The 21,115-nt window shown below is 46.6% G+C and overlaps 1 protein-coding gene across 1 annotated transcript in view; it reads left to right on the forward strand.

The window, feature by feature from the left end:
• Positions 1-19,013: 19,013 nt before the first annotated feature.
• LOC124551181 (sialidase-like) overlaps positions 19,014-21,115 on the forward strand; it is a gene marked incomplete at its 3' end in the record, with an annotated part of 90,094 nt that continues 87,992 nt past the window's right edge. The window contains exon 1 of the mRNA XM_047126170.1: positions 19,014-19,109. Within this exon, the coding sequence (XP_046982126.1) occupies positions 19,014-19,109 (96 nt within the window). The remainder of the gene's footprint in view (positions 19,110-21,115) is intronic.

A 21,115-nucleotide genomic window follows, 5' to 3' on the forward strand; every position in this document is an offset into this window, starting at 1 on the left:
ATTTATAGAGTCCTGGTAATTTGCAATACGGCGAACAGTCACAAAGGCGGTTAGAGCCGTTACTTTGAATTCCAGACCACGGCTTGCGAGAACGCTGGCGACTTCCCGCCAAGTGGACCACCTGCGTCATCACCGTGGTATTGTCAGAACAACAACCTGCAGTGACTGGGCAAGCACACAACATACAATAATTTTGCCTCTATTTCGTCTAAGGGCCGTTTACGTGCTGCTGCGTTTTGGGCAAAATAATATGCACTGAGATAGCTGAACTATTACTCAGCGAAATTTTTCAGAATTATGCAAATATATTCAGCTATATTAAATGAAATTGTTACAAATTAAGTGAAGCATGTCCTGAAGGATAATAACGTACCAGTGCGCTGGTTTACTTCGAAGTAAAGAATCAATGGAAACAAGTGCGAAAACGTGCCCGCACATTTGTAAGTGAACATGCAGCAGACCTGGATAGTGCAGAGAATCGAATGATATTTCCAAACATTAACGTATGCCAGAGTTTGTGGCACATGTAAAAATTTCAGTACCTTGCAAAGTTTTCAAAGGTCCACCAAAACTCATTTAAAGGTACCTCGCAGTTCCAGCACCAAAGATCAAAAGCCCATTTCACTCGTCCAACGACAGCAACAAAAGACCACGAGGCATCTCTGCTCGCCCCCTGCAGAGCTTGCTCGCATGACCATCTACTGTACCCAAGTTCGTTACTTTCCGTGGCCCACCTTATTGGATACACTGTTTTGAGTACATTACAAATGTTTAATAGTGATATTCTTAAATCTACTTGTGTATTCTTCTCATTCAATAACTAATCTGTACATTTTGTCCTTTTAATTTATTATCTTTTACTTCTGTTTGGAAAGGAACTATCTGAACGTAGCCAAATACATGTCCATATTCTTGTTATTGCTCTGGCACTACGAGATTCAAACAAGATTTCTTAATATTTTTACAAACGTAACAAATAATATTTGCATTCATTATTACATCTTAAATCTCTATTGCAAAGTAAACATGGTCACGCTAAATAAGTGTTTAACCAAAATTATAAATTATTTAACAATTTGTTTTTGTGCATATCTTACTACAAGGTAGCTTATCGTGTGACTGAGTTTATGAAGTGTGTGGTGGTGTATTGTACCTGCTAACATATCTGCTAATTGTTATTATGTGTCACAAATAAGCATTTCAGCTTTAGTGATCGTTAAACACGCCGACGTATAAATATGTAAGTAATTTGTGCTTAGGGCTTCCGCTGATTCCAGAAAGGTTCTTATATTTGCTGTACCTCAACACTATGCTGTTTTGGCAATTTTATTAGATACACGATACTCTTGGCAGACTCAGTTACCAGGCCACGTTGTGCTTCGTCTCCTTATAGCGTCCAAAAGATCGATCACGTCGCTCCTCTCGTCACAGGTTTCTCAGTGGCAGTGGCGGAGGTACGCCAGTCTGTCCGACCCCTTTCGACGAGTTGCCACCCCTCCAAGGAACCCAACCTCGGAACCGTGAGATGAGGCCTTGTAGGATACAAAGCAAGCTAAACGTCACCGTGGTTAGGTTGGCAACAGGCTGCTCTTTCTACCGGCGGACGCTTACCGGCCTGCGACACTTTCGGTAACAAACCTGACGGGACAAACTCTCCCGTCCTCAGTCGCTTGCAGTTGTTAGTTGGAGTACGTCCGTGGAATTCAGTGGCACATAAGTTACCGCCATTTCTATATCTTTCTGCTTGCATAGAGTTCTCAGTAGCAGCCACGGGCCATAAAACTCCGGTTACTATTGTTTCGCGTTATAGGTAACGCAACCGCGATTGTTTTCTTCGTGAACCATCACAAGTGTAACGGTTTGCAGTTCAGTCGGTAGGTCCGACAAAGCTAACTGTGGAACTGCGTGACAGTTTAAAAGTGTGTGCGGGACCGAGACTCGAAGTCTGGACCGTTGCCTTTCGCGTGCGAGTGCGAATGCGAGTGCTCCACCGACTGGGCTACCCGACTACGACTCGCGACTCGTCCTCACAGCTCCACTCCCTCCACTGCCTCATCTCCGGTCTTCCCGCGACGACGGATGGTGAGTCGTGCTCGGGTAGCCCAGCAGCCGCTGAAACGCAAAGGTCGCTAGTCTTAGCCTCGATCCGGCACACACACACCGCTGCAGACTGGAAATGTCATTCTGGAAAGTTTACCATGCTTGCTCGATAGCCATCGTGAAGAATAATAATCATCACATTTTTTTCCCAGGGTACTCTCTCCCTCTTTGTATCTCTCTCTGTCTCTCTCTCTCTCTCTCTCTCTCTCTCTCTCTCTCTCTCTCTCTCTCTCTCTCCCTCTCTCTCTCTTTCTCTCTCTCTCTCTCTGATCAAGGTCTGGACGAGTTGACTGCGCAGTCGTTTACGTTATAAAATGTTCCTTTTGTCTTCTCCTGCAGAAACACGTTTTCTGTGTGAGGTTTGTGCTATTCCCTTGTGTGTAGTGGCCGACATTTTAATTGTTAAAAGGCTACCTCTCATTTCCGCATATGTGTTTATGGAAAGAAAAGCAAGATATTAACAGATCTGACCGACCTCTGGTCTGCAGAATTCCCCTGTTGCCTCCTACAACCCTTTAATTAATAATCAGAAAACGCTGCTAGAAAAGATGATGTCCGACGCTGGTCACGGCCAAGACAACAGAAGATTAGCCGGTAGGGTCAGATTCACCTGGTCATTGGTAATCAGAAGTGAGGCAGCCATTTTAATTTCTACCACCCCTGTCGCCACGTTCGTTCTTTTAAAAGGGAACGGACGGAAGGCGCAACATCTACGACGTGCGGGCGCCATTCCTCATTTGCCGTCCGTGTAATGGTTCCCAACACACGTTCGCTTCACCTGAATAGACTCAACTTATCCGTCCATAGGCTGCAGCGTTTTTCCCGAAGGTGTTGCCTGCTAATTCAGTGATGGCCACTGCCCAGTGCTTGTGTAGTCGCCTCAGGTGCCATTCCTTTCTGCTCCGCTTATATACAGTAGTCTCCGTAGCCCGAAGCACCACCAGCTGGCAGTGGACTTGGCCGTATTCAGTGTTGCGGTTCATCAGTCCATTACACGAGGCAGTAGCTCTCGCATCTAGGAGAAGCTTACAGGAATTTTACAATTACACGCATAGTGCCATCAAAATGTATTGCGTCTTTGCGCGTGTTTACTACAGACAGTTCAAATGGCTCTAAGCACTACGGGACTTAACATGGCTCTAAGCACTACGGGACTTAACATCTGAGGTCATCAGTCGCCTAGAACTTAGAACTACTTAAACCTAACTAACCTAAGGACATCACACACATCCATGCCCGAGGCAGGATTCGAACCGTAGCAGCAGCGCGGTTCCGGACTGAAGCGCCTAGAACCGCTCTCCCATAGCAGCCGGCTTACACAGACAGTGTCGATTTCAGTACCTGCCCTGAAACAGCGGAAGGTAACCACTCTCCTGGTGGGTAACGTGTTTTCTGTCTGCATCAAGTGACAGGTGTGTATCTGCATAGGGACTAGGTGACAACTGACAGACTGCCCTTCATCACAGAGCGCATCTACCTAGACTTTACAAACATATGCTACACTGTCCCACGTTGTCACCTGTTATCCAACGTACTATCGTACGGATTATCTCCGTATACATGCCACTGGTTCGGTGGATACCTGTCTAAGAGAGTCCTGGGTGACATATTCCAGACAACTCTAAGTGAAACCAATGAAGGATAACAGGAACTGTGATATACTCAGTGCACATCAACCATTTAACAGATGGGATTATTCGTTGGCAACAACATTCGAGAGACATTTTCACACTTCACCATGAGATGATACATGACGCAGACAGATATTGTACACAAATTCCATGCCGCGGAGGAAGTGGTGACGTCAGGAGGGGCTAATAACATTGCCACATCCGAAATAACACGCAGTAGGCGTGGAGGAGCTGGATGAGGCTAAGGAGAAGGAGGAAGGAAGAAGACGACGAAGAAGAAGACGCAGAAGAAGAAGATCGTTCAGTGACTATGGGCATACAGGACAGGATCGTCATAGCACGATCGTGAGGAACTACTGAAAGATCTGATGTAACGAGAGGCAGCTCTCTTTAAGTGCGGATAGATGTGAGATGTCTGCAACGAAAGTAACGACATAGAATCAGACTATAAGGTATATCTTGAGTGAGTCACATCAGAGAGGTATTCAGTGATAATACCGAGAAGTGGTATTAAAAGGGACGATCCAAGTACAGGGAAAGCGAATGGAACAGTTAGCCTTGTTGAAACAATTCTGAGAGAACGAAATACATCTGTAAGCCAAATTGCATGAAACAAGCTCGCGTGACTATTTCTAGAGTATCATTACGTTATTTAGGGTCCTTATCCGGTGCTCATTAAGACACACATCGAACGAAATCGTGGACCCGTACGACGATCGCAAGAAATCAGCATACGCTATATGGCAGTGTGACAGAAATACTGTGGCAAATTACTGTAGGCGGCAGTCCTCTGAAGGAAGGCGACTTAGATGCCGCGGTACCCTGTTTATTTAATGGAATTTTTTTGTAAATGCAAATTTAGGGAATCCAGTATTCCAGGAAGGTTCTGCTGTCACCACTGTATACGTCGCACACGGATATCACGAGAATAAGATGAGGGAGGTTGGGATGCGCACAGACAAACGTGGACACGTTTATCCTTAGCTCACCATGCGATTGGAATAGGTTCGAGGTACCCTTTCCATGTGCTCTACTTGTGGGTTGAAGAGTATGTACACTACGTGATGAACTGTGGTCATTAATAAAGGGGTGTGTTTACGCTTCACTTTTATCACCGTTCGAATTATCGTGAGGACACTTTCAGTAAGGTGTCCGAATGTCTGTGGCAGCCCACTATTCGCCAACACACGAAACAGAGAGGGTCAGGGAGCGATGGTGGACGCTGAGGCCGGGAACGAAGTCGACTCTCTGACTCGGGGCCTCGTGTCGGGACTCTGGTCGGGTCAGTCCGTTTTGGGAGGCTGCTTTATGAGAGGTTTCATTGTCTTGCTGATGAACTGTTCGTTAACTCTCCGCGGCACACGACGCTGCAAAATGTGTTCATTTCGTCCCACATTTAACGTTCTTTTCTCTTAAGTGCAATGAGGAGACAACAACCAGTCGACGGAAAACAGCCCCGCACCGCACCACGGCCTCCTCCAGCACTGCACCAGGTGGCAGCCGGCGTTCTCCAGAGCCTCCCACCGCACTGCCACGGCGTGCAGCGTGGTTCACCACTCCAAACCACTCCATCCACTTCCCAGCAGCGTCGCTCAGGATCCGCTACAGAACTGCGTAGCTTACGAGGAGTGGCCGTCAGCCGTGCCCCCATTCTTTTTAACTCCCTGCGCACAGCCGTCGTACCGGCTGAACCGTCCGCTCACTTTGCGGGATGTTTTACAACTGCCCAGCACAATTCCGGGCGGTCCCTGTTCGTCGAGTACATGAAGCCTGCGTGCTCTCGGTTTAACTGTGTTTCTTCCTTCGCGTTTCTATTTCACAATCGCTTCACAGACAGACGTCTTGCTCAGCTTCAGAATGGTTCAAATATTCTTGGTGTATGTGTTACTGAGTTGAATGACTAGCCCATATTCTACGAAGGCAACCGGAATAAAATAATGAGTGGATCCTTTTGCCGACCTTCCAGTTCGGATGATACAGTTGCTGAAATGTTCAAAGAAAACTTGAGTTTGATTTCAAACACGTACCTGACTCACACAGTTATAGTTGGCGGTGACTTTAATTTACCCTCGAGATGTTGGAGAAAATACATGTTTAATTCCCGAGGTACGCATATAACAAAACCGAAATTGTGCTAAACGCATTCTCTGAAAATCATTTCGAGCAGTTAGCCCACGCTAATGGTAACTGTTGTGAAAACACACTTGACCTCTTAGCAACAAACAATTCTGAGTTAATAACGAGCATCAAAACCGATACAGGGATTAGTGAACAAAGGGTTCTTGTAACGACATTGAGTATTGTAACCTCCAAATCTTCCAAAAACAAACGAAAAAAGTACCTATTCAAAAAGGCAGATAAAAGTTCACTTGGCGCCCACTCCTTCCAAATTAACAATGTAAGTGTAGACCAGATGTGGCTTGAATTCAAAGAAATAGTACCGACAGCAACTGAGAGATTTATATGAAATAAATTAGCAAACGACGGAGCTGATCCTCCTTGGTACACAAAACGAGTCAGAACACTGTTGCAGAAACAACGAAATAAAACATGCCAAATTCAAACAGGTGCAAAATCCCCAAGATTGGAGATCTTTTACACAAGCTCGAAATTTAGCCCGGACTTCAATGTGAAATGCTTATAATAGTTTCCACAACGAAACTTTGTCTCGAAACCTGACAGAAAATACAAAGAGATTCTGGTCCTATGTGAAGTATACTAGCAGCAAGACACAATCAATGCCTTCTCTCCGCGATAGCAATGGAGGTAGTGCCGCCAAAGCAGAGTTGCTAAACAGGGCCTTCCGAAATGCCTTCACAAAATAAAACGAACTATATATTCCACAATTTGGATAGAGAACAGCTGCCAACATGAGTAACGTAGAAGTAGACATTCTCGGAGAAGTGAAGCAACTTAAATCACTTAATAAAAGCAAGTGTTTTGGTCAAGACTGTATTCGAATTAGGTTCCTTTCATAGTATGCTTATCCAATAGATCCGTACTTAACAATCATATACAACAATTCACTCGATGAAAGATACGTACCAAAAGACTGAAAAGTTCCACAGGTCACACTAATTTTCAAGAAAGGTAGTAGGAATAATCCAATAAATTACAGGCCCTAACGTCGATATGCAGCAGGATTCTGGAACATATATTGTGTTCCAACATTATGAATTACCTCGAAGAAAACGGTCCATTGACACACAGGCAACACGGATTTAAAAAACATCGTTCTTCTGAAACAGAAATAGCTCTTTATTAGCATGAAGTGTTTAGTGCTATTGACAAGAGATCTCAAGTTGTTTCCGAATTTCCTGATTTCCGGAAAGCTTTTGACACTGTACCACATAAACGGCTTGCAGTTAAATTGCGTGCTTATGGAATATCTTCTCAGTTATGCGACTGGATTTGTGACTTCCTATCAGAGAGGTCACAGTTCGTAGTAACTGACGGAAAGCCATCGAGTAGAACACAAGTGATTTCTGTCGTTCCCCAAGGTAGTGTTTAGACCCTTTGCTGTTCCTTATCTATACAAAAGGACTTAGGAGACAATCTGAGCAGCCGTCTTAGGTTGTTTAGACGTGACGCTGTCGTTTACCGATTAACAAAGTCATCAGAAGATCAAATAAATTGCAAGACGATTTAGAAAAGATGTCTGTATAGAGTCAAAATTGGCAATTGACTCTAAACAACGAGACGTGTGAGTTCATCCACATGCGTGCTGAAAGGAATCCGTCAAACGTCGGTCACATGATAAATATCAACTCTAAAGGCCGTAAATTCAACTAAATACCTAGGAATTACAGTTACGGCCAACTAAAATTGCAAAGAACACATAGAAAATGTGGGGATGGCTAACCAAACACTGAATTTTATTGGTAGGACACTTGGAGATCGTAATAGATCTACTAAGGAGACTGCCTACACTACGCTTGTCCGTCCTCTTTCAAAATACTGCTGCGCTGTGTGGGATCCTTACCAGACAGGATTGACGGAGTTCATCGAAAAATTTCAAACAAGAGCTGCACGTTTTTTATTACAACGAAATAGGCAAGAAAGGGAAGTGAGTATCACTGAAATGATACACGATTTGGAATGGACATCATTAGAACAAAGGTGATTTTCGTGGAGGAGGAATCTTCTCACGAAATTCCAATCGTCAGGTTTCCCCTCCGGATGCCGGCCGGTGTGGCCGTGCGGTTCTAGGCGCTTCAGTCTGGAACCGCGTGACCGCTATGTGATGTCCTTAGGTTAATTAGGTTTAACTAGTTCTGAATTCTAGGGGACTGATGACCACAGCTTTTGTCCCATAGTGCTCAGAGCCATTTGAGCCATTTTTCCCCTCCGAATGCGAAAATATTTTTCTGACGCCGACCTACTTAGGGAGAGACGATCACCATGATAAAATAAGGGAAATCAGTGCTCGTATGGAAAGATATAGGTGTTCGTTCTTTCCGTGCCCTATACAAGACTGGAATAAAGACAGTGTGAAAGTGGTTCAGTGAACTCTCTGCCAGGGACCTAAATGTGATTTGCAGAGTATCCATGTAGATGTAGATGTAGATGTTCGGAAAGTAAGGTCCGATTGCTCGAGAAATGGGAACCGCGTTGAGAAAAAAAAGCGTTTTATTTGCGACAGTTAGCTACGCCTCCCAGATACTTCTCAACATAATCGCCGCTCCAACTTAGACATTTGTCGCAGCGTTGCACCTGCTTCCCAGTAATCTAGTCACAGAAGGGAGTCCCCTGTGCTTTCCGCCACTTCTCTGTGCAGGGCTGCAGTTCGTTGTCTCTGCCAAAACTTTGTCTTAGGACTATATGGTGGTTGATCAAACAATTCCCATCGAAAACGTTGCAGGAGCATCTTCACTACTCCTGCAGGGTGCGTCCGAAAATTGTCAAGAAATAGGGAATGCACAGCACTTACGTTACGCGGGCTGCATGACATAAGGCAAAATCTCTCACCAGGCACCCACGCTTTGTGGGAGACACTATTGTTCTAGGCATCTTTATGTTCTCACTGTGGGCCCAGAACTGAAATAAGCGACGCGGCGCTATCGACGGGCATGCTAGAGACACTGCCCAACGCATCTGTGCAAAGCTGCACCGGATGTTCAGTGTGGTTTCCATTTGACGCCTGGGATTTCCGAATAGTCACTCGCCTCTGCAGACCTATCCTTCTGCGTGGTTCCCGCCTCTCCACTGACAGCACTATACACCCCGCCCCCTTTTACAGTGGTGGGTCGGCCTCTGATGACTTGCAGTTGTCGATTCCGCATAAAGTGCGGATGCCCGGTTAGTTTTTTTTTTTTTTTTTAAATCTTTATTCAATTCAATTCATTACATTATTTATATAACCCACCACCTAACTACATTAGTGGGTCTTAATGATGATACTGTACAATGCAGCTTTTTTATTCTACACTACAGGTACTTCTTTATTATTATTATTATTATTACTCTAGTCTTACCGCTATGGGGTTCTAAGCTACTTAATGTAGGAACTACATGTTACCTGCAGCGTTACAGGTGTGCCAGTGCTACTATAAACCTACTAGGTGTTGGCCCGGCCCACTGAGCTAATCCCAGTGGGCGTGCCCCTGGCACTGGGCTGGCCTTTAACTTTGTGTCGCTGCAGTCTATTCTAGGTGTTATCCTATCTTCTACATCTAATCTAACTACATGTGTCATAATCGGTGTGCGTTCCATTTCGGTGTTTATGTACCCCCCTGCCTCCTAGTCCAGGGTAAGGCGGATTCTAGCCGTGTGGCGGCTGGCCAAGTCCCTACCCGGCGGTACAGGAAGGGTGCACGAGGTCTAAGTCGGTGAAGGTATTTGCCTTTTACTGATGATTGTCCCTTAAAAAGTTCTTAAGTACTTTCTTTGATATTTCATCAGTGAGTTTATTTAGGGTGTTGAAGGTGTTTTCGTGCCTTAATATGTGGTACGTGTCATTGTTCGGTTGCTGTTGTCGTAGATCATGGGCTACATCATCGAAGAGGCGGCACTCATACACCACATGTTCTGGGGTACCTTGCGCAGCACCACAGTCACACGCTGGTGTAGCCTGCTTCCCGAACCTAAATAGATGTGTCGGGTATGGTCCATGTCCAGTAAGAAAGTGCAGCATTCCTCTCGTGGGTGTGAAAAATGTGAATTTTAACCTTTCCTCTATATCCGGTAGCAGTTCATAGGTTCTGCGTCCCGTATCCTCATTGTTCCATTGATCCTGCCAGAGTTCAATCCCTCTCTTTTTGATGGCATACTTGTCCCCGGCGTAAACCCCAAGTATTTCCCTGATTTTGTCCCTGTTTTCCTTCCTCGCCCAGTACCAGGCGGCTTGCTCCCGAATTTTTATGTCCAGTGGACAGATCCCCATTAGCACTAACAGCGCTCCCCCAGGTGTTGTCCTGTAGGTCCCTGCTGAACGTAGAAGCATGTTCCCCTGCACTCTTCTTACGGCCATGGCAGGCATGACCCTCGTGAGTCTGTGTGCCCAGACTCCTGATCCGTACCCTACTATGGAGGTCAGAATACTATTGTGGTATAATTTGATTAGGTTGGGTGGAAGGTGAAACCGCTTATGACCAATTCCAATGAGATTATTTAATAAAACCAATGATTTTTGGGATACGGTATCAATGTGTGATGCAAAGTTCCACCTCTCATCGACGATTACACCCAGGTATCGGGCCTCACGGCGCCGAAGAACTGGCATGCCGTTGATTCTTACAGTGGGGTTTCTGACCAGTTGGCCTTTAAGAAGTAAGTATGTTGATTTGTTGGGCGCAATCGTCATTTTGCTTTTGTGGCACCACGATTTAAGTACGGTTACGGCTCTCTCCACTTTCGGCTCTAGATCCTCACGGCTTCGGCCGCCGACCAGCAAGAGGAGGTCGTCCGCGTATGCTATGACCTCTAGCACATCGTCACAGTTCTTTAGGTCTTCAAGTAGTGGCCCCATATTGATGTCCCAAAAGAGAGGTCCCAGGACAGAGCCCTGAGGACATCCTTTGGTCACAGTCTTCCTGACCATGCCGCTAGGGGCCGATAGCCAGACCTCCCTGTCTGCACAATAGCTCCTCAGACAGCTGTATAGTAGCCCTGGGCAGTTCTTCTCCCGCAAGCGGGAAAAGAGTGAGGGCCACCACAGGTTGTCGAAGGCGCCACTGATGTCCACCATGATGCCGACGACATACTTGTGCCAGGCGGAGCCACAGACCTCGGCAGCCAGGGCGATTGCGTCAGACGCAGAACGCCCAGACCGAAAACCGAATTGTCTGTCGCTCATCCCACACAGCATGCGGTGTGCTGTCAGTCTGTTTGCCAGTAGCCTCTCAAAAAGTTTGCCCAGTATGTCTAGCAAGCAGATGGGTCTATAGGACTTAATTTCTCTAGGATCTTTTTCTGGGCCCTTTTTGATAAAGATTACGTTTGCTTTCTTCCAAATTGCTGGGAATTTCCTGGGTTTTAGGCACTCGTTGTATAACTTAGTGAGAGGAGCTACGAGCTGGAGGGCAAGGAATTGCACCACTTCCGCAGTAATCCCATCCGGGCCAGGAGCTTTTCCCTTTTTAAGGGCCTTGATCTGGGCAGCAACTTCCTCCTCAGAGAAGGGGTAAGTTCTAATGTTGTTGTTGTTGTCCCTTCGGTCTTCTCTTCTTATTCTTTTCTGTTCTTCTGTCTCATTTTCCTCCACATCGTCAGGTAACAGGACCTGAAGGAGGGCCTCAGCAGTTTCCTGCCACGTGCCCGTCATCCGGTCCCCGTCCCTGACGGTGGATGGCACCATAGGTGATCTTATTTTTTCTCGTACCAGTTTGTATGGGACTCCCCAAGGGTCAGTAGCCAATTGGCTTTTCACATAGTTTTCCCAGCTTCTAAGTCTGACTGCCCTGAGCTCCTGTTGAAATTGATCCGTACTTTCTCTATAGATCTGCAACTATCTTTGTTTTTCTCCCCAGACGACACTCCGCTGGTAGTACCTCCTCGCCCTCCTTGCAGCCTGACGCATCTGTCCTAATTCAGCCGACCATGATGTGGGGGTGGCCGCAACGGCTCTCCTCCTGGTTGGTACAGCGGCTCGCACCGCCCTGGTGATCGCTTGTACCAGTTCTTCGGCGTACTCTTCCACGTTTTCTTCACCCTCCAGCAATGTCGGGATGTTGCACTCTTCCACGAGACGGTCCCAATTGGTCTTGTTGTAATTGAGCTGCAGCTCCCACCCCATGTCCCAGTGGCACTCCCTTTCCCCAATAGTGAATGTAATTGGGATATGGTCGCTGGTGGTTGCTCTGTCGCACACTTTCCAGTTGTTAATTTTTGTGGTAAGGTTTGGTGTTACTAACGCAACATCTATATTTGTGCCTTCTCCCCCGCCGCCAGTATAGGTGGGGGGGTTCCCTTGTTGGTTTGCAACCACCAGTTGTAATGCCATTATTGTCTCTTCAGCCTTTAGCCCCCGGTCATCGTGAGTGCCACTGAACCATAGGGGGGACTTTGCATTTATATCTGCCGTCACTATCATCCTGCACCCCCGCAGTGCCGTGGCAACCTGTGTGAGTGTCTCCAAGAACTCGTCTATTTCTCTTCCATATTGGAAATATATGTTGGAGATGTAGATCACTCCCGTAGGTGTCTGCAGTTCCACGACATTGCAGTGTTCACCAGAAAACTGCGCGAGGACCGTGGCCCTGAATGATCTATTGATAATTACTATTGCAGCTTTTGGTTCTGCTCCAGAGTGTATTATTTGCCAATTGGCAGCCATGAATGGGATCCGCCCCGCTTGGGAGTACGGTTCCTGTAAACAGAGTACATCTAGACTCTTCTCTTCCACCACACTCCGAAGTTCCTGCAAGACTAGTTTACTATTGTGTGTGTTTATCTGACCTACGTTTAGTTGGTTCACGTGGGAAGTAAGTATGAATATGTGATTCTGGCCAGTTTTTGGACCAGTCGTGAGCTATTCTACCATTAGTTATTACTGATTAATGATATAGTTCCTCTATGTCGAATTTCTCATTTCTTCTTTCGAAGACCTTTTTGACTAGATCTCGCAGGGCTCCGAAGTCGGTGGGGAGATTCATTGTCTTGAGCTGGATTCTATCCACAGCCTCCATTACTGGAAAGGTGACGTCTCTGCCATATTCATGGCCGACACGTACCACATGTCTTAATGCAGTAGTGAGGATTGCCGGCTCCTCCAATCTGGAAAGTTGCAGTGCATGCTCCAGGTTGGGGTATATTCGTTGGGGGTCTATTCCCATTCCTCCCAGAGTTGGTGAGGCAGGGGATGGCTTTGTGCTGCTTACCTCGTTATACTGGACGTATTCGGTGCTTACTGATTCTTTGCTGTGTGGACGTGAACTCCCAAGTACAGGATGCCTGCGTGGCCGAGAAGGTTCTTGGTTCGACCCAGGTCCCCAGCAGGGAGGAGAGGGAGCATCTTCTCCACATGGATCTGAGTTTAGGTATGGCCTCAGCCATAGTCGATTCGAGAAATTAGTCTTTGTTCCAGCATCCTATACGTTGGGCAGTTCCTTCCAGTGGTGTTGCAGGGTTTCCTTCCCCTTTTATGCATGGGATGCAGGTTACATTCTTATTACAATTTTTCCTTGTATGGTCCTCTGCCCCACACCTGGAGCAGGCCGGCTTCCTTTCACAATGTTTGTGGACATGGTGCAGATCGCCACAATTGTGGCATCGGGGAACTACTAGGTAGTCTCTGACATTGATTGCATGGAATCCTGTGTACACCTTCCCCATAGCGGTAAGTTTTCGCCACATCTTGCCGGAGGCCTCGGCGACGTGATGGACAACATCTCGTTCCCGAGGTCCTGTTTTAAAACGCAGCTTGAATTCGTTTTTGAAAGTTTCCCATTCGTTGTCATCAAAGTTCTGATTAGTTTCCGTGATATAGCGCATGTGGATTTAGATAACGCACATTGATATGGCATCTATCTACAGGACCTAAACGGCTGATACAAATAGCTCGCAGTTATGGAATCGTGTAGCATAGTAATACAGAAGCATTAAATAATTTGGTCTGTGCCCCGGGGCTCGTGTTTGCGAACTTTGTTATTTATCTGTAATAAAAACAATTTTCGGTGCTTTAAAGGCACGGCACGGCATCCAGTAAATTAATCTCGTGGAAGAGGGACTGTGCTTTTTCTGGTGTTGTTTCTTCTGCTGCGTGTTATCAGGTTAAGCTCTGCGGCGTGGTAAGGAGACGCTGCCGATGTTGTTGGTATCAGTGGTGATAGTGGAGGGTGAGGGGGGCGGTGCTGTGCGGTGCAGTTTCTGGCTCAGCGCCCTGGGCAGCGGCGATCCGCGATATTGTGCAGCAGTGCCTCGCCGTTATTAGATTCTGATGCGGGACGAGAGACGTCGAACAGCCAGCATCGCCCGCCCGTGGCCATGACGCTCTCTAGGCAGTCGGAGCGCAGAGCCCGGGGTCTGGGGTTATTATCCAGGCGCTGGCAGAATTATTACCCGCCAAATTACGCCCTTCCTCGCTCGAAGCGACGCCCTCTCGACGGCAGTGCTGAAGGAATATCGTTAGTTGCGAGAAAACCGATACTCGTCGTTCGGTGTCTCTAGTATGCACAATGGCGAAAGTGGGCGGCTGTTGGGCGTTTCCGCAGGCGGTGTTTCTAAACGGCGTAAAGTTACTGGCCGTCCAGCCGGTCGGGCCAGGTCACTCGACATGTCGTGACGTTGCACCGTTACCGTCTCTGGGGCAGCATGCACAGGGTGCGTGATGACAGTTACTGAACTGTATGAAACAAAATCGCCGTAACTTGTGAACGGTTTGCGTAGGACGTTCAAACTGCACGGCTGGCTGTGGGGCATTATGGGAATTGATGTAATATGTATGGTTTGGCTTAGCGACGAAGCCAACTTTCATTTGGATGGGTTCCTCAAAAAGCAAAATTTGCGCATTTGGGGGACTGAGAATCCGCATTTTACCATCGAGAAGTCTCTTCACCCTCAACGGGTGACTGTGTGGTGTGCGATCTCCAGTCACGGGATAATAGATGAGACATTCCTTGACGGCACAGTGAGTACCGAACGGTACGTCAAGGTTTTGGAAATTGGTTTCATCCCCATTATCCAAAGTGACCTTCATTTCAACAAGATGTGGTTCACGTAAGACGGAGCTCCACCCCGTCGAAGCAGTATAGAGTGATCTCCTGGAGTAGCATTTTGGGGGGCGCATTCTGGCGCTGGGGTACTCAGAGGCCACTGGGATGGGCCTCGATTGGCCGTCATATTCTCCGGACCTGAACACATGCAAGTCCTTTTTGTGGGGCTATATTAAGGACAAGGTGTCCACCAGTAACCCAAAAACCTGATCTGAAAACAGCCATTCAGGAGGTCATCGACATCATCGATGTTCCGAGACTTCAGCGAGTCATGCAGAATTTACCTGCTCGTCTGCACCACACCATCACCAATTATGGCAGGCTAATCCAACATGGCATAACCTAAATCCGAATATCTGTCGTGACGTTTAAATATTCAATAAAGTGTGTGCACGCCGTAATTTGTACCCAATTTACGTTTTCTTTGGTACAGTTCAATAATTGTCACCCTGTAACTATGGTGTATGAACTCCCCTATATTGTGATACTTTGCTCAGTACTCATGCTGCTGTAGCCTAGGCTCATGCCTTTACCTACCCTCTGGTAATTACTGTGCACTTCTTCACCTCGTACTATACGTTGGAGTTCTTGGAACAGCGCTTTTAATTAACAATAAAGGCCTGATTTCTAATTATATTTACTCGTTCTGCATAGAACCTGAAAGGTAATCAATTTAATTACGCAGTGGGTAAGAGTAACTGTGCCCTGAATTAACACATTCACTACAAAGAGTGGTAACATTTTGCTGTGTCTCGGCCATGATTAAACTGCTACTGACTTCAGTTCCATTACAGCTTTCATCACTCTTCCTGCAATCTTTTACCTTATATTGCAGATCATTGTTTGTAACGGGGTTCTAAAAACTCTGCGTTTAGTAAGGAAAGGGAGTTGATCTGGTTGTACTGATCTCAAAATATGGTTCTTTATAATTATCTGCATTTATTGATCTAAAACACTGGATTATGACGGCAGTTACGAATTCTACCTCATTTGGTCTCTTACATACGAAAGAAACTTCAGTCACAGTACAGTGTAAGGCCACGGATTAACGTTAGTGTGTCTCAACGCAGCAGGATGCGACACAACATTCACGCACGGTCGAGGATAAACCACAGGAAAGGGGATGGTGTGCGCTTGCTTGGTATTCCGACTGACAGCGCAAGTTTGTACTGTCGGAGAGAGAGGCAAAACGGAGACAACTGTGGGGCTTTGTGTAAATTCACATCGACGAATACACAAATTGTGCTATAAACTATGGGGGTAGCCACCGTATCTGATATCGTTTTAGCAAAAAAATGCTGTGGTGGACTGTCTAAACAAACGACATCTTACGCGAAGTTTGAAATTTGATTCATATTATGGAATTTAGCTTTGGTGGGGTGTTACTCCACGCCACGTGATTGAAAGAAGGGTTTAGACGGGCACGGGGTAACGAACACACAATGGCCGGAATACTTGGAGTCCGCTAGCATACACAAGTCCAACTCACCGAACGTTTCCAGATTATTACGTGAGACTGACTGAGGGCCACTGTACCGTACTGCAAGAAATTAGACAACACCTGAATCATCCTCGACTCAGGTACCGCTTGAGCTGCTTCCACTCACATAGTCAGATCTCAGTTACGAAGAAACAAATTAACCTCGAACGAAAATTCTCACAAGAAGGGTGTCAAATTCCCTATAATCAATTTTAGAAAACATTTGTACACTTAAACACACACTGATCGATACCTTACGTGAACTCGGAACAGGTTCCACGCTCCTACGTAACGAGTTTATCTTCCCCACAAGCTACACTTTTACAAAGCCCACTACACTCCGGAGAGTCCCTTACCTTTCAATATCTCGTTACATTCACACTTCGTGAGACAGGAAATATGAAATGTGACACACCCATGGGTTCACTCTCATCTCCTACGACAATGTTTCATCAGTATTAAAAGATAAAAATTCTTGTTTTGACACAGAGTACTCCGACAATTAGTCTAGTGACACACTAGTGATATTCTAGTATCACTGACGCGCAGGTTTGCACAGAGCGCACTGACACTAGCGCTTCAACATGTTCGGTGACAGGCGATGCTGCACGCGGCACGCAGCGAAATGCTGTGCTTGTGCAACGGCTCAGCCGGGCTCTGAACCAGAGAACCTTACAGTAATGGCGGTCACTGCCCAGAACGATGAGATTTTATGTCGCACGACACGTAATTATAGATAAAATTAAGCGTCTTTTACCCTCTCCAGTATGTGTTGTTACTGAGGTACGGCAGACTGTGGCCCATTTCCGGCACCTGCAGCTGTTCGCTCTCGCCCCTCACCATTGTCCTGGCACCGACTGCAGCTGTCCTCCGGCTGGACGATAGAGGACGGGCCTCCCCTGATCTGGACCAAACGTCGTGCGCTGGCGCGACCTGGCTGGTCTGAAACGCGAGGCGCGTCCACTGGCTGACTGGTTGGCCTATCCTTCGGCAACAGACGACCGAAAGTGGCGGCAGGCAGCAGTGCAGGTGTGACGGGGTGCGCAGGCAAGTTGGAGGAGGACGGACAAGATAAGCTCAAGTACTGTGGTATGAATGGGTCAGTGCTTAAATGGTTTAAATCATACCTAACTGGAAGAGTGCAGAAAGTTGAAATAAACAGTTCACATAATATGCAAGAAACTGGTGATTTCTCAAACTGGGGAACAATCAAGAATGAGGTGCCGCAAGGTTCGGTCTTGGGTCCTCTGCTGTTCTTAATATATATTGATGACTTGCCATTCTATATTCACGAAGATGCAAAGCTGGTACTTTTTGCCGATGATACAAGTATAGCTATCACACCCGACAGAGAAGAATTAACTGGTGAAATTGTAAACGATGTTTTTCAGAAAATCATTAAGTGGTTCTCTGCAAATGGGCTCTCATTAAACTTTGACAAAACACAGTATATTGAGTTCCACACAGTAAATGGAATGACACCATTAATAAATATAGACTTCGATCAGAAATCGGTAGCTAAGGTAAAATATTCAAAATTTCTAGGTGTATGCATTCATCAGGGGTTGAACTGGAAAAACACACTGAGGATCTGCTGAAACGTTTGAGTTCAGCTACTTATGCTATTAGGGTCACTGCAAATTTTGGCGATATACATCTGAGTAAATTAGCTTACCACGCCTATTTTCATTCCCTGCTTTCGTATGGCATCATATTCTGGGGTAACTCATCATTGAGTAAAAGAGTGTTCATTGCACAAAAGCGTGTAATCAGAATAATTGCTGGAGCTCATCCAAGATCATCCTGCAGACACTTATTTAAAGAGCTAGAAATCTTCACTGTAGCCTCACAATATATATATTCACTTATGAAATTTGTTATTAACAATCCGAACGAATTCAATAGTAATAGCAGTGTACATGGCTACAACACTAGGAGAAAGGATGATCTTCATTACTCAAGGTTAAATCTAACTTTGGCTCAGAAGGGGGTAAATTATGCTGCCACAAAAGTCTTTGGTCACTTACCTAATAGCGTCAAAAGTCTGACAGATAGCCAGAATTTCCTAATGGCAACTCCTTCTACTCATTAGATGAATTTTTGGATATAGTAAGTGGGTAATTCCCCAAACTCCAAAAAGAAAAATTATGTCATGTAATATTTTGTCAAATGTAATACCTTGTATAGACACCTTTTATTAACCTGACACGTTCCACATCATTACGAAGTGTCGTATTGGTGATCTGTGGAATAAGTACTAATGTAATCTAATCTAGTGTTTACCGTCCCGTCGACAACGAGCTCAGCAGAGACGGGGCAGAAGCTCGGATTAGGGAGGGAGAGAGGGGGAAGGAAGTCGGCCGTGCCCTTTCAAAGGAACCATTCCGACATTTGCGTTAGTGAATTAGGAAAATCACGGAAAACTTAAATCGCGATGGTTGGACGCGGGTTCGAAGCGCCGTCCTCCCGAATGCGAGTCCAGTGTGCTGACCACTCCCCCAGCCACCTCGCTCGGTACGGGGCAAGTTGTCAGCCCTCTGGGGCAGAGGTGGGGCGGCGCTGCGTGTTTCGCAAGTGCGTAAGCAGAGATCGGTGGAGCTGTTCTCTCGTTGCAGAAAGTTGAGGAAGTGCACAGAAGTGGAAATCGTCGCAATGTCGTGCCCGTTTGCGAGACGGGCGTTGCTGATCAGCGAGCGTGCGCCGACTGTTGAGGAAGAGAGTGCAGCAGGCTGGCTGGCTGCAAGCGGTGTATGGCGACGATGCGGACTTGGTTTGCGTTTCCAGAATGAGATTTACACTCTGCAGCGGAGTGTGCGCTGATATGAAACTTCCTGGTAGATTAAAACTGTGTGCCGGACCGAGACTCGAACTCGGGACCTTTGCCTTTCGCGGACAAGTGCTCTACCAACTGAGCTACCCAAGCACGACTCACGCCCCGTCCTCAAAGCTGTACTTCCGCCAGTACCTTGTCTCCTACCTTCGAAACTTTACAGAAGCTGTCCTGCGAACGTTGCAGAACATCCCCAAGCCTGTGGTTAAGCCATGCCTCTGCAATATACTTTCTTTCAGGAGTGCTAGTTCTGCAAGTTTCGCAGGAGAGCTTGTGCAGTTTCGAAGGTAGGAGGCGAGGTACTGGCGGAAGTAAAGCTGTGAGGACGGGGCGTGAGTCGTGCTTGGGTAGCTCAGTTGGTAGAGCACTTGCCCGCGAAAGGCAAAGGTCCCGAGATCGAGTCTCGGTCCGGCATACAGTTTTAATCTGCCAGGAAGTTTCATATCAGCGCACATTCCGCTGCAGATTGAAAATCTCATTCTGGAAACACCCCCCAGGCTGTGGCTAAGCCATGTCTCCGCAATATCCTTTCTTTCAGGAGTGCTAGTTCTGCAAGGTTCGCAGGAGAGCTTCTGTAAAGTTTGGAATGTAGGAGGCGAGGTAGTGGCGGAAATAAAGCTGTGAGGACGGGGCGTGAGTCGTGCTTGGGTTGCTCTGGTGGTAGAGCACTTGCCCGCGAAAGGCAAAGGTCTCGAGTTCGAGTCTCGGTCCGGCACACAGTTTTAATCTGCCAGGAAGTTTCTTGGTTTGCGTTATCTGAAAGTACCGAATTGCGTTTTGCTCCCGTAGAAAATTTAGGTGGAAGTTCTTGCGTATGTTTGATTTCTGCTCCCCTTTGACTTCAGACTGTGATCCTGTATTGTTTACTGCGGGGACGGCAGAAAACGGTTCGTAATGGCGTACTGACTAATTTCCAAGGTTTGTTGTCGAATTCAGAGGTCGATCGTGAGAGATTTTGAAAAGTAGTCGGATTCGTTCAGGACACTGACCAGTGGCATGCAAGGAGTGGCTATTTTAGCACTCTCTCGCAGAGCAAAGCGAGGCTGGCTACCCTTACTTAGCTTGGCATTATACAGTGCGATCCCGTAAAGGTGTTACTACCCATCAGGCGCGATGGTCATAGGTAATTGTATCAATACGAGGTAAGGGATTATCGAGTCGAAAACTTGACTCGAAAATCATTCTTATACCTGTGACAGTGTGTCAGGCGAGACGGTGAAGAGTAATCGTATCAATATGAGGTAAGGGACCTGGTGTGGAAACGGCCGAGTCCAAAGGGATAAGCGAAAGTCGTTCGTATACGTGTTACCGTGTAATACGTGTACCGGCCCTGTTGTAACTAACATTGTGGGTAGGCAACTATCGGAGGTGGTAGTGTGGACCAAAAGAGGAGGAAAAAGTCCAGTAAACATGTGGTCTGACTACATACACTACTGTCCATTAAAATTGCTACACCAAGAAGAAATGCAGATGATAAACGGGTATACATTGGACAAATATATTATACTAGAACTGACATTTGATTACATTTTCACGTAGTTTGGGTGCATAGATCCTGAGAAGTCAATACCCAGAACAACCACCTCTGGCCGTAATAACGGCCTTGATACGCCTGGGCATTGAGTCAAACAGAGCTTGGATGCTGTGTACAGGTACAGCTGCCCATGCAGCTTCAACACGATACCACAGTTCATCAAGAGTAGTGAGTGACTGGCGTATTGTAACGAGCCAGTTACTCGGCCACCATTGACCAGACGTTTTCAATTGGTGAGAGATCTGGAGAATGTGCTGGCCAGAGCAGCAGTCGAACATTTTCTGTATCCAGAAAGGCCCGTACAGGACCTGCAACATGAGGACGTGCATTGTCGTGCTGAAATGTAGGGCTTCGCTGGGATCGAATGAAGGGTAGAGCCACGGGTCGTAA

Source organism: Schistocerca americana, chromosome 9 (assembly GCF_021461395.2).
Source record: "Schistocerca americana isolate TAMUIC-IGC-003095 chromosome 9, iqSchAmer2.1, whole genome shotgun sequence".
Lineage (NCBI taxonomy): Eukaryota > Metazoa > Arthropoda > Insecta > Orthoptera > Acrididae > Schistocerca > Schistocerca americana.